The following is a 14,349-nucleotide window of genomic DNA, read 5'->3' on the forward strand; positions in this document are numbered from 1 at the left end:
GCTGACAGTGAGAGACTAAAATCTTTGATTACTTGGAAGGACTATTTAGTTCAAACCACTTGGTTGTCAATTCATTTTGACTTCATGTTTTACAAAAGAAGAGAGACTATTTGGGGAAGGGAAGAAACATGTTTGTATAACTTTTGAAAAAGATAGAGACTAACCAACCTGAAGCTGAGAGAAGCAAATCCTTTTCCACCTTCCCTTCCTCCATTTTTAACTTCAAAATAAAGTGGAATATGACAAATTGTTTATATTGTTATTTGCTCTGCGCAACTTTTGATCTAAAAAGTAATGCCATCCTGAGTAAGTTTTTGTTAAGTGAGCAGTTATGACAAATTCCCTAGAGAATTAATCCAGAATTTAATTAAAATTCTGAAAGCAACTCTCATAATGGCAGAACTTTGCTTTTTGGCTCCTCTTCTTCCTCTCTGATATCTATGCCATGTAGACATCCAATGTTATGCTGTCTTTCTTCCTGCATGGTGATCTTTATGTCCTCTGATTATCTTCCATTATCCAGGAACTTGCATATTTTCAGCAGTCTGAAACTACATAAATCCAACTTTCCTTGCTAGCCATCTTCTCATTTTTTCTTAGTCCAAGAACAGCGCTTCCCCTGCCATCTCCTTATTCCATTTCAATTTCTTCCTACTCTGTTCTGAGATACTCGATGTGTCTGTGTGTGTTTGTGTGCATGCATGCACATTTGTGGAGAACCTCATGTTTATCTCAATTACAAATACAGCTTGTATTTTTTTTTAAATTTGATTTATATGCCGCCCTTCTCCGGAGACTCAGGGCGGCTTACAATGTGCTATTGTAATGTACAATGTATTGTGTAGTAGATCTCATGACAGGATGGCACACAATGTTTGCTCCATTTTTCACACAGGGGGTATGAAAAGGGCAAGATTTTGTGAGGTTCAGCCAAAGAAGTTGAAATTGAAGTCAATACAGTTGCCCAATGTACAATGATAGTTGTAATTGTCTCATGGCCTTACTTTATTCTTTTTTCTCCCTCAGACATGTTTCATCTCTATTGATGATTTGTTTGAAGCTTTTGATACATTTTTGGACCCACCTTCCCTGGAATATAAAATATGGTTAAAAATTGCTCTTGATGTTGCTCTCAAAACCTTTAAAGAAAGTCTTCCAAATCTGGTAAGTATGTCTGCAGCTTTTTTATGGTTCTAGTATAAGTTGTTTTGCTGATGCTCTTGCTTAAACAGTGCTGCAACTGAAATAGACTTATCAGTGAAGAAGCTGAAAATTTTAATAATTTTCAGAAGTGTAACAAGCAAACCTTCTCAATATTTTTATAGTGACATGTAAATATCTGGATTCACTGGTTCCTAGATGGTATTGCATGCAGATTTTTATATCTCTGTTATTTAAGTATATGGATTGTCTTCTTTGAGAAGATGGGGAGAAAGGCCAATAAACAACAGTTTTGAATTAGATACAATTTGGGAATGGCTGGCATACTTCTGGATATCTACTGTTTTAATAAAAGCTAAGTATTACAGAGATGCTGTGATTGGCCAGTGGTAGTTCCTTCGTAGAAAAAAAAATGCTGTTGAGTGATGCTGAGAGCTATCTCAATACTTGAGTTATAGGGAGCATTGTATTGAAATAATCCATATTAAAGCAATCTTTCTTGTTCTAGTGGAAGATTAGAAAGCAGGAAAAAACATACTCCTAGATTGATAAAAGTGAGATATAAGCAGCATTTTCCTTTTAGAAAAGAAAAGGGGGAAAACAATTTCTTATTGTTATAATCAGGATGCTAAATGTAAGAAAAGGAACTTGGAAGATTGAAACAAAAGTCTGAATCATATATGGTTAGGAAATTGACATATTTATAGAATGCTGAAGAACTATAAAAAATAACTTATTGTTTAAATGAGGTATGAATTTAAATGAAGTCATAACAATATTTAGGTTTGTATATATTGTATATTTAGGTCTTAATCCTACTGAACAAATATATGTCTGAGTACAGAATGGAATTGATATAATTTTTAATTGTGGTTTCAGCTAATATATACTAAATAAATATGCCTTTGCATATGTGTTACATTTGTTGATTAACATTATTGTGCAAAACGTTTAGATATTTTTGTTAAATATCTAAAGTTTGAGTACTAGAATATCCAAGGGCTCTTAACAGGAAAATTCTGCTTATAGTCAAGGTATGATTTAGGGTACAAGTCTAGGAAATAATTTAAGTAAATGTATATGAGATAGGCAGCCTATAAATCTAGTACCTAAATACACAACAATATTTACTGTTATTTTGATGGTTCATCCAAAGTGTACAATAATGAGCAGAACAAAGCAATACAATCTTTCAAAATACGTTTGAGTACAATAAACATTTTGGACATGGATATGTATTTATCAAGAGTTAAGCTTGATAAGAGTTAAGAGGCGGGGCTGAGGTCGCGATGGTACGACAGACGATCTTGATGCTCCAAGATCACCGTCGACATCTCCACCGCTGGATGGTCCTTTTTGGACCTCACCGTCCCGTAGAGACGGTGATCGTGGAGGGCACGTCCTGTCGATCCCAGGGACACCTCAAAGTCTCTGGTTGATGCAGGAGAAGTCCTTTTTACTGGCGGTGAAGAGGCAGCCATTAAGCTCCTGAAATTGGGACAGCTCCGGAACGGAAGAGAATGAGAGAAAGTGTGTCGGCTTGGTGAGAGACCTTTTAAATCAGACTATTTGAAAGAACGCCCTGTGGTGAAAGATAATTAAAATTGAAAACATAAGAAATTAAACGGAGGAATTAAGCTTGAGTTTAAGATAGTTTTTCCTATTTTTTTAATTTACTTTTACTGGTGGATGCTCATGGACAATTTTATTATTATTATTATTATTTTTTAATTTGATTTATATGCCGCCCTTCTCCGGAGACTCAGGGCGGCTTACAATGCGTTAAGCAATAGCCTTCATCCTTTTGTATATTTATACAAAGTCAGCTTATTGCCCCCACAAACTGGGTCCTCATTTAACCTACCTTAGAAAGGATGGAAGGCTGAGTCGACCTTGAGCCTTGGAGAGATTCGAACCAGCAGTAAATTGCAGGCAGCTGTGTTAATAACAGGGTGCTTTAAACCACTGTAGTACCAAGGCTCTTTAATCTGGACTGGACTGGTTTGGATTGGAGATTTCTGTTTTATGTATTTAATTACTAAATGTTGGTGCCTTTTTAGCACAAGTTATTTTTGGTCTTATTCTTTTATTTTTTTTTCTCTCCATTTTAATTTTATCGGGTATCGGATGCAGAGGGAAGGGAGAGTGGAGTGGAGAAAATAAGTAACACTGCCATCTAGTGTTGTATCTTTCTTTTTTTTTTTCCTTTCTGGAAAGTAACAACTGTGCTACATTTCAAGGATTCTGAACCTATTCATAGATAAGATAGTGGGAAGAGCATTAGATATTGTTTGAAGGATTATTTATTCAGGTGCTCTTCTGGGGAACTTCTAACGGCAAGAGTCCGAGATTGTGAAAAAAAGAAGATTACAGTGACTTTGGAAAAAGAGCTGTAAATATTATGTGAGATGTAACAAAAGAATTGTTGGGCATTATAATGTTGTGGATTTTTCTTTCAGACAGAAAAAATATTTTTTTTCTTTTTTTTTTCTCTCTTTGATGTTACTTCTCCACTTCTCCCCTAATTATTTTTAACTGGACTGTGATTTTTTGGAAGACTTTTAACTTTTCACACATACATAGATTTTTTTTGTGTGTGTTTATTTTTTCTCCTTTTCTTTTTTGGAACTTTTTTCTTTTTCTTTTCTTTCCCCCTTTCCTTTTTCTCCTTCCTTGAGGAGAGATTGTTAAGGTATTTAATATCCCTCTGTTTAATTGGATTAAGGCATACAAGTGCCTGAAGATTTTTTTCTTTCCTCTATTGGTTGTGGTTTTATCTGGGTTTTCCTTTTCTTATTGCCACTTGGGATAATATTTGTCCTATATATAAATGGATTAAGGTATAGAAGAACCTGAAGATTTTTTATTTGTTGAACTTTTCGTAACCACTTCACAGAAATGAGCAAAAAGGCACAGCTATTGGTTCTTCTACATCGACTCCTTCTTCTTCACCATCTGGAGGACAACGATCAATACAGACGATGTTGCAACAGGAAAAGGAGAAGGAACGAGAGAAGGAAAAGGAAGCGACGTTGCAGATGATTTGGCAAGCAATTCAAAACATACAATCAAGAATAGAGAATATTGAGCAGAGAGCAGAAAAAATTGAACAAAGATTGGAAAAAATTGAACAAAGAACGGAAAAAAACATGAAAAAGTGAAGAACATACATCAAATGATGAAGAAATATGAAGAAAGACTTCAAAAAATCGAAGAAAAGGAAGAACAAAGGGATAAACAAATCAGAGATATTGACACCAGATTGGACGAAGTTGAACAAGATAAGAGTGGAATAGGATGGGAGATGGACAAATCAGAATTTTATCTCAGATTTCAAAATATAGAAGAAGAAAAGGGTGAAAACTTGGCAGAAATAATGATAGAAAACTTAGCAGAAGCATTAGAAATTTCCAAAGAAAAAATGACGGATGGTATAGACGAGATATTTTGAGTCTATACAAAATATGCAATGAGGAATAAGCTACCAAGAGAAGTCTATATAAGATTCACTAAGAAATCAATTAAAACGCAAATACTGCAGATTATTAGGGAGAAAACATTGAAATATAAGGATAAGGAGATTGTGCTTCTGAAGCAAATACCGAGAAGAGTGAGGGAGATGAGAAGAGAATATCATTTTTTGACCAAAATATTACTTCAGAAAGGTGTGAACTACAGATGGTTGATACTAGAAGGCCTGGTGTTTACTTGGCAACAACAAAAATACAGAATAGATTCAATTGATAAAGCAAAAGCCTTTTATGTAGAATACTTTAGAGAAAAAGAAGGGGAGATAAGAAGAGAAAAATCACTGACTGAATTACAAGAGGAATGCCTAGCAACGATTGAAAAAGAAGAAGGTGCAGTGGGTGGCAAGGTGGAATACAAAGAGCAACATGAACCAAGATCTACTAGAGCAATAAACCCTTCTTATAAAATATAAACATGGAAGAGAAAAAAATGATTACAATAAACATAAATGGACTCAATTTAGCTACTAAAAGAAGAAAGATATTTCATAAACTAGAGAAATTAAAGTTTGATATAATTTGTTTACAAAAAGTGCATATTAAAAAGCAACATGAACAAATATTGGTGCAGCCAAAATTAGGGAAAATATTCACCTCATTGCCACAATGTAAGAAAAGAGGAGTTGTTTTATACATTAGAGATACAATCCCAGCAGAGCAAATTTATGCAGATGAAGATGGAAGAATTTTGATGGTGGAAATAATAGACAATAATATGAAAATACTTTTAATAGCAATATATGCACCTAATGATAAGCAAAAAGATTTCTATAGAAAATTACGCATGAAAATAATTGAATTAGACTATGATAATATTTGCTTGATGGGAGACTTCAATGGTATAGTAAATGAGAAATTAGATTACAACACACAGAAGACGATAAAGCAAAGTAGAAAGACACTTCTGAAATCTTTTTTTAAAATGATAGAGGAAATAAACCTAAAGGATATATGGAGAGAAAGAAATGTAAAAAATAGACAATACAATTTTATTCAAATAGACATTTATCATGGTCCAGAATAGATATGATATGGATGACAAGGGAATTGACTTTTAATATAGAAGAAATTGACATAGAAGCAAATACCTGGACAGACCATAATCCAATGACAATGAAATGGAAAGGACAAAGGAGAAGATCCAAATGGACTTTAAATAATACAATATTAAAAGAAAAGGATTTTGCACAGGAAATGGAGAAAGACTTGGTCTTCTTCTTTAAAGAAAATAGAAAAGAAGACAGAACAATGCAAAACCTTTGGGATACAATGAAAGCCTATGCTAGAGGCCTGATTATAGACCCGTGTTGGCAAACCTATGGCATGCGTGCCGGAAGTGGCATGCAGAGCCATATTGCCTGGCACGCGTCGCGTCGCCCATTCCTCTTCGGGGTTTCCAGGGCACACATGCGCACCAGCCAGCTAGTCTGCGGGTTACTGGTGCGCATGCATGCATGACAATCAGCTGGCCGGGTGGAAGGAGGTGGGGGTGGGGAGGATCCGCTGTCCGGGGCTTCCTTGTTTTCCCACCCGAGCAGGCTGTCCAGGGAAAGAGATTGAATCCCCGGGCCATTGCTTCTGGCAGCGCAAGAACTGCCGCCGCCGGGTTGAAGGGGGTGGGGGGAAAGGATCTGCTGTCCGGGGCTTCCCTGTCTGCACTGGAGCAGGCTGTCCAGGGAAAGAGATTGAATCCCCGGGCCATTGCTTCTGGCAGCGTAAGAACTGCCGCCGCCGGGTGGAAGGGGGTGGGGGGAAAGGATCCGCTGTCCGGGGCTTCCTTGTTTTCCCACCCGAGCAGGCTGTCCAGGGAAAGAAATTGAATCCTCTGGCCATTGCTTCTGGCAGCGCAAGAACTGCCGCTGCCGGGTTGAAGGGGGTGGGGGTGGGAACAATCCGTTGTCTGGGGCTTTCCTGTCCGCACCGGAGCAGGCTGTCCAGGGAAAGAGATTGAATCCTCTGGCCATTGCTTCTGGCAGCGCAAGAACCGCCGCCGCCGGGTGGAAGGGGGTGGGGGGAAAGGATCCGTTATCTGGGGCTTCTCTGTCTGCACCGGAGCAGGCTGTCCAGGGAAAGAGATTGAATCCCCGGGCCATTCCTTCTGGCAGCGCAAGAACTGCCGCCGCTGGATGGAAGGGGGTGGGGGGAAAGGATCCGTTGTCTGGGGCTTCCCTGTCCGCACCCGAGCAGGCTGTCCAGGGAAAGAGATTGAATCCCCTGGCCATTGCTTCTGGCAGCGCAAGAACCGCCGCCGCCGGGTGGAAGGGGGTGGGGGTGGAAGGGTTTGTCTGGGGCTTCCCTGACAATGGATCCTTCTCACCCCCACCCCCTTCCACCCGGCAGTGGCGGTTCTTGTGCTGCCAGAAGGAATGGCCAGGGGATTCAATCTCTTTCCCTGGACAGTCTGCTCCGGTGCAGACAGGGAAGCCCCAGACAATGGATCCTTTCCCCCCTCCCTTCCACCCAGCGGTGGCGGTTTTTGCCGCTGCCAGAAGCAGCAGGCCAGGACTTCAATCCCTTCCCTTCTCAGGCCCAAAACAGGCCACGGTGGGGGGGGGGAACAAAACGCATGTGGGGGACTGCGCATGCGCAATGCAGAATGCATGCATGGGGGTGCACAATACGGGGCGCTTGCATGGGGTGTCGTGTGCGCATGCGCATGGGTGGGGGTGTCGCATTGCATTATGGGTGCTGGCACGCGCACGTGTTATCACGCATGTACACACACACTTCCGGCACGCAACAGGAAAAAGGTTTGCCATCTCTGTTATAGACTATACAAGGAAAAGAAATATTAAGAAAAGACATTAAAAGCTTATAAAAGATTAGAGGATGAATACAAGAAATTTGAAAAAGAATTCCAGAAATCTCCACAAAAAAAGGATATTAAAATAAAAATGGATACAATTAAACATAAAATGGGATTAATAGAAAAAGAGGATTTAGCACAAAAAATTAGAAGTGCCAAACAGAACTATTTTGAAGATGCAAATAAACCAGGTAGATGGTTAGCATATAAACTGAAAAAAGAAAGAGAATCAAGAAAAATAATACAACTAATGGATGACGAAGGACAGATTAGATATGGAAATAAAGAGAAGAAAAAAATTATACAAGACTATTATAGAAAACTGTATGAGCAAGAGAACATAGAGGAGGAAAGTGTTAAACAATATTTGCAAAAGGCGCAACTACCCCAGATTTCTTAAGACACTGAAGCGATGTTAGAAGGAAATATAACAATGATGGAATTGACTGAAGCACTTAAAAAACAAAAGAATGGGAAGGCACTGGGCCCGGACGGGTTACCAGCAGAATATTATAAGACACTACAGGAATTGCTGAATCTCCCATTGTTAGAAATTATGAATGAAGTTATGTCTAAGAAGAAATTACCCAAATCATGGTCAGAAGCATACATTACACTTGCTCCAAAGGAGGATACTGACCCACAACAAATTAAGAATTATAGGCCTATTTCCCTGCTAAATTCAGACTATAAACTCTTCGCTTCAATATTGGCAGAAAGACTCAAAAGATATTTAAATAATTTCATATACTCCGATCAAAATGGGTTTCTGCCAAAAAGACAGATTAAAGACAATATGAGAATAATTCTGGATACATTGGAATATTATGAGGCACATCCTGAAAAGCAAATGGCTTTGATATTTTTAGATGCTCAGAAAGCCTTTGATAACCGTCCTGTAGTACAGTGGACTAAAGCACTGTTATTAACATCTGCTGCTTGCAATTACTGCAAGTTCAAATCTCACCAGGCTCAAGGTTGACTCAGCCTTCCATCTTTTCAAAAGTAGGTGAAATGAGGACCCAGATTGTGGGGGCAATAAGCTGACTTTGTATAAATATACAAAAGTATGAAGGCTATTGCTTAACGCATTGTAAGCCACCCTGAGTCTCTGGAGAAGGGCGGCATATAAATTAAAGCAAAATAAAATAAATAATGTGAACTGGCGATTTATGTTATTACAGCTAGAACAGATGGGCTTTGGTAGAAAATTTATTCAAGCCATAGATGCCATATACTACAAGGAAACAGCAAAAGTAATAATAAATGGAGAATTCACAGTCTCTTGAAATAAAAAAAGGTACGAGACAAGGTTGTCCTCTGTCACCTTTATTGTTCGTATTAACATTAGAAGTGCTAAATAGAAATATTAGAGAAGATAAAGATATAAAGGGAATGAAGATTCAAAAGGAAGAATACAAATTGCAAGCATTTGCTGATGACCTGGTTTTTATTCTTGAAGATCCATTAGAATCAACAACTAAACTGATAGACAAAATAGGAGAATATGGAAAAGTTGCTGGTCTGAAAATAAATAAAGATAAAACAAAGATCTTGACAAAAAATATGTTAATAAAACAAAAAGAAGAATTGGCGGAAACATCGAAGATGCAGGTCGCAAATAAAGTTAAGTACTTGGGGATACATCTGACAGCAAGATGCAGTGCACTCAAAGAGAATAACTATAATAAACTTAAGCAACAGATAGAGACAGACTTGGCAAAGTGGGAAAATCTACAACTATCATTGATAGGGAGAATATCAACGATTAAGATGAATATTCTGCCTAGAATCCTATACTTGTTCCAGACAATCCCAATCAGATTGGGGAAAGATTATTTTGAAGATTTGAATAAAATAGTGCTGAAATATATTTGGCAGGGTAAGAAAGCAAGGATAAAACTAAAGTTGTTGCAAGATGCCAGAATACAAGGAGGTTTTGGCTTGCCTAATTGGGAACTATATTATCAAGAAACAAGTTTGATGTGGGTTAAGGAATGGATAATGTTAAGAAATGCCAGATTATTGACTTTAGGAGGGCATGATTGGTTACTGGGTTGGCATGCCTTTTTATGGTACAAGGAAACAAAAACACAGGGGTATTTTAGAAGACATTTCATACGAGAGGCTTTGCTATTAAACTGGGAGAAGGTAAAAAAACAACATTATTTAAAAATTCCGGTCTGGTTATCAACTGTTGAAGCATTCTCACATTCAATAACTTTTAGAAAGGAACAAATTGTTAGATATAGTGAATCACTGAATGAAAAGAGTGAACTTAAATCTTTTCAAGAATTAGAAGTACAAGGTATAAAGATGAATTGGTTTTCTTATTCGCAAATACAGTCTAGACATGATAAAGACTATAAGACAGAAAGTTTTTATAATAATTTGACTAGTTTAGATAAAATCTTAACAGGTACTGATGAAAACATAATTAAAAAATTGTATGGATACCTATTAGAGGTTAAATTGGAAGATGAACAACTTAAAGAAACAATGATTGCTTGGGGGAAAAATTTTGGACATGGAATTGACTTAGAGAAATGGCAAAAATTGTGGTCGCAAAATTATAAAATGACAATGTCAACTGCATATAAAGAAAATTTGTATAAGATGTTTTACAGGTGGCACTTACCCCTGACAAGAATTGCTAGAATGTTCAAGATTAAATCGGAAAAATGTTGGAAATGTCATCAGATATTGGGCTCATATTACCGTATGTGGTGGACGTGTGCAGAAGCTAAAAGATATTGGACTAAAATCCACACATGGGTGGAAAAAATGACACAAATACACATAGACTTTAAACCAGAGATTTTTTTATTGGGGATTGTACCTGAAATATATAATAGAGAATTGAGATATTTGATTGTGAATGTATTAACAGCGGCTAGAATTGTGTTTGCTAAAAATTGGAAAAATGAGAAAACACTATCGCAAGACGAAGTTATTAAGAAAATAATGGAATGTGCAGAAATGAGTAAATTGACATTTGAAATTAGAGAACAAGAAGATAAACAATATTATAAGATATAGGATTTATTTTACCAATGGTTAGATAAAAAGTCATGGAAATGAAATATGATTGAGATTTTTCTAGTGCAAGAAATGTAGAATTATATAAAACACAATATAAAGATGTACTGTTATTGGAATGATTTAGGAGAATAAATGGCATAATAAAATTAACTCAAATCTTAGACTATTTTGTATGAAATGAGGGAAGAAACAGCCATAGTTAAATATATGATTAATGAGGATAATAATATATGGATATATAAGAATAGAGTGAAGATGCACAGAAGACTTGTAACCAACTGACACACTGTATCAACACACATTAAAAGTTTTTTAAATTTGTTTTTTATACTTGTTTAAAAAATAAAATTTTTGTCAAAAAAAAAAAAAGAGTTAAGCTTGATTCAAGGGAAATTCTACTTTGTCCTGCATAAAAATCTTGAATTATAGCCAAGCTAGAATTTTTATAAATGTACATCTAATTTATATGTCCTTGGTGTACAGGATTGGACATACAGAATGTGTATGCAGTTTTCTAATACGTATGTCGTGGATGTACCAAATCACACTAAATGTGATATTTATGATGAAGCTATGGATGAGGTAATTCTTGTACATGGAACTGTGCAGGATTGTCAGTCTGGGAAGCCTTATTGGGCACCATACATGTTACCTAAAACCTGCCATCAGGTAAGAAATACTTTTATAGTTAGCCAATAATTATGTATTTTATAACAATTAGTAAGCTGAATTGGGGAGCAAACATCTGAAAGCATGAGAAAATAAAATTAAAGAATGGATGGAATACTTTTTATATTTTGTTTTTATTTTTAAATTTCAGCACCTGGCCAGTGAAGTAAATCATTATGACAGTTTGCTGGTTAGGATTAAATATTTATTTGCAAACTGTACGGTCATCCAAAGAGTCAAATCAGCCCAATAATCATTATAAGTAGGGCTCACTGCATTGATTCTATAGGAATGAATTCTTGTGATTTCCACAATAACTTATTAAGATATTCTTCCAGATACAAGGTACTGCAGCTGCAACAAAATTATTAATTATACGAACTGAAGAAAAAGGAGAGCGGAAGAGCACAGGAACAGCTAATAGTATATGCCAGTATCACTCAAGAAAGAAATTTGGTGAGGAGGAACTTGAAATCCTTGGTATCAGAAAATTTAATTGAAATTATAGTTTTTTTCTCTTACTTTCTACCTTTCCCAGCATTATAAACCTCTCAGGAGAGCTGGGTCCTTTCATACTGTGGGAGGAAAGATTTAAATAAAAAGACAACTATTAGCAAAGTTCATGGACTCAATTATTGAAGTGATGGGTGCACCACTGGAAGACCTGAAAGAATCACGTTGGGACAGACAAAAATCTTATCTATGCGGTCACTAACAGCTGACACTGACTCGATGGCACATAATAAATCAATTATATATTTGTAATTCAAGTACAGTTTGTCTATAATCTCTATTACGATTTATTAAAAATCAAACTCTCTGAGGTTACTTTTATTATTGAAGAACTGAAAAGTCTTATCATCTCACATAATTTAAAAAGTGATTCAGTGTTTTTGATTTTTTTTCCCCTGAGAAAGAATTAAGCAAGGTATTATATTTACCGCTATTTGACTTCTGAGAGTGAAATTATAAATTTATTCATGGCAAAATTATTTTATGGACATAGTATATGCTTAGATTATAAGTATTAAGGCCTGTGTTAAAGTTATTGTGTTTATTAGACTTTATTCCCAAGCAAATGTACATTTAATTATAGCCTTAACTAAGATTCTTAGTAAAAAAGTTATTATTTTAATAAAGAATATGCTTTATTTTATTTTATTTTATTTTATTTTATTTTATTTTATTTTATTTTATTTTATTTTATTTTATTTCTAATTTATATACCGCACCTTCTCCCGAAGGACTCAGGGCGGTGTACAGCCAGATAAAAACATACAATACAAACATTAAAAATAATTAAAAGGATATATATTAATTTGGCCCCAATTTAAGATAACAAACCAATTAAAAAATTAAAAATATGTTAAAAAATATGTTAAGCCAGCCCGGCTTGCTGAAAAAAGAAAGTTTTAAGGGCACGGCGGAAGGCACCGAGATCTTGGATTCTCCTTATCTCTTGGGGCAGCTGATTCCAGAGGGTAGGTGCCCCCACAGAGAAGGCCCTCCCCCTGGGGATCACCAGCCTACATTGTTTGGCTGATGGCACCCCGAAGAGGCCCTCTCTGTGGGAGTGCACAGGTCGGTGGGAGGTCATCGGTAGCAGCAGACGGTCTCGAAGATAACTAGGTCCTATGCCTTTAAACCTTTATTAATTATTTCTAAGGCACACATTTTCAGCTGTGGTTGATGGGAAGTACAGTAATTATTTGAAAAATATTTCAAAAATAGGTGAAATAATTTCACCTTCAATTCAAAGAAATTATTAAACTAATTACTAATATATCACAAACTAGTTTATGCTTAAAGTTAGTTTAATTTATAGTTATTTGAATTGTACTTTTGGCTTCCAAACACATGAAAGAATCTGTGACATAGGTTAGCTTTTTTTTTCTTTTTTTTGGTAGTACCTTTGAGCCAATCTGGACTCCTAGCAACTTCCTGAACAAGTCCATGAAACCTTCTTGGCAAGTTTTTGGAAGTAGTTTGTCTTTGCATTCTTCCTAGGGCTGAGAGAGATTGACTGGTCCAAGGTCACCCACTTAGTTTCATGTCTAAAGTGGGAGTAGAACTCATACTCCCAGTTTCTAGTTTGTGTCTTAATCACTACACCGAATTGGCTTTCTGAGACAAATTTAAACAATGCAATATTAAGGTATCCAAAAACAAAACAATCAGTACAACAATATGTATTTTTGTAGCTTATAAACACAAAAGTAAGAGTTAAAGGGACAGCATATATAAATCTCTGTTTAGTTTTTTAAAATTATTTTGGAAATGTAGAGAGATAACTAAAGAGAATGAATATTGAGAAATTTTGTGTTTTAATATTTTATAAATCTGCTATCTGTTGGAAATTTTAAAATAAATTCAGTTGGCTTTGAAATGTTTTTGTCTTCTCTTCAATATATAGGAACCTTGGAACACATTTTTGCTTCAGAACATAGCAGCCAAAGCGCATTAATAGACAATACAGTAAGTATGCTTATTGCATTTATTCAGAAATATGTATGTATAAGGATTCCTAGGTCATCATGTCAGCCTGCTTTGGGTGATAGGTGAAGACTGAAGAGTATTTATACTAGCTACAAAATTAAAAGAAAACTTGCTTGTTTCATCTTCCCAGTATGATTTGGGAGACCTCCTAATCCAACCATAAGAGCCTTTCTAGGACTACCTATTCTCTAAAAAAATTAATATTTCATCACAGTTCCTCCCACTGCTTCCTTCCACCTTTTTAATTATCTTGCCTGAAGAAAAGTTCTTGGAAACTTTTATAGTTCAACTTCAAACATATATAACTATTTTGGAGAATTAAATTTTCAGGTGATCTAAATAAAACTCTGGTAGGGTTTAAAATTAAATGTTCTTAACTTTTCAGAACTATGTAGCCAATAAATTACACATCAGTTGCAAACATGGTAAATAACTCTTTGTCACTAGGCTATCATTTAGGGAAGGTAAATAAAAACTAGATTCCCAGCTGCAACTTCTGTTTTATAGCGCTAGTTAAAATGAATACTGTAAAAACAAACAACTGAGTATATTATTTCACTTTGCTGTAGTTCAGTCTGTTTCAAATATATTCTGGTTCAGTGCAGAAAACACTCCAAAAATACCTTGTTTTATAAATATGTTAAC

General features: G+C 35.9%; 1 protein-coding gene across 1 annotated transcript in view; it reads left to right on the top strand.

Moving 5' to 3' along the window:
* The window catches only part of LOC139310756 (solute carrier family 9 member C1-like), a 108,165-nt gene extending 94,298 nt beyond the window's left edge, over positions 1-13,867 (top strand). The window contains exons 23-27 of the mRNA XM_070934980.1: positions 1,027-1,164; positions 11,023-11,208; positions 11,547-11,664; positions 13,622-13,683; positions 13,835-13,867. Of these exons, the coding sequence (XP_070791081.1) occupies positions 1,027-1,164; positions 11,023-11,208; positions 11,547-11,664; positions 13,622-13,683; positions 13,835-13,867 (537 nt within the window). The remainder of the gene's footprint in view (positions 1-1,026; positions 1,165-11,022; positions 11,209-11,546; positions 11,665-13,621; positions 13,684-13,834) is intronic.
* The last annotated feature ends 482 nt before the right edge of the window (positions 13,868-14,349 follow it).

The sequence above is a fragment of the Pituophis catenifer genome, unplaced genomic scaffold (assembly GCF_029215685.1).
Source record: "Pituophis catenifer annectens isolate HBS135680 unplaced genomic scaffold, rPitCat1.0.hap2 SCAF_1, whole genome shotgun sequence".
Taxonomy (NCBI): domain Eukaryota; kingdom Metazoa; phylum Chordata; class Lepidosauria; order Squamata; family Colubridae; genus Pituophis; species Pituophis catenifer.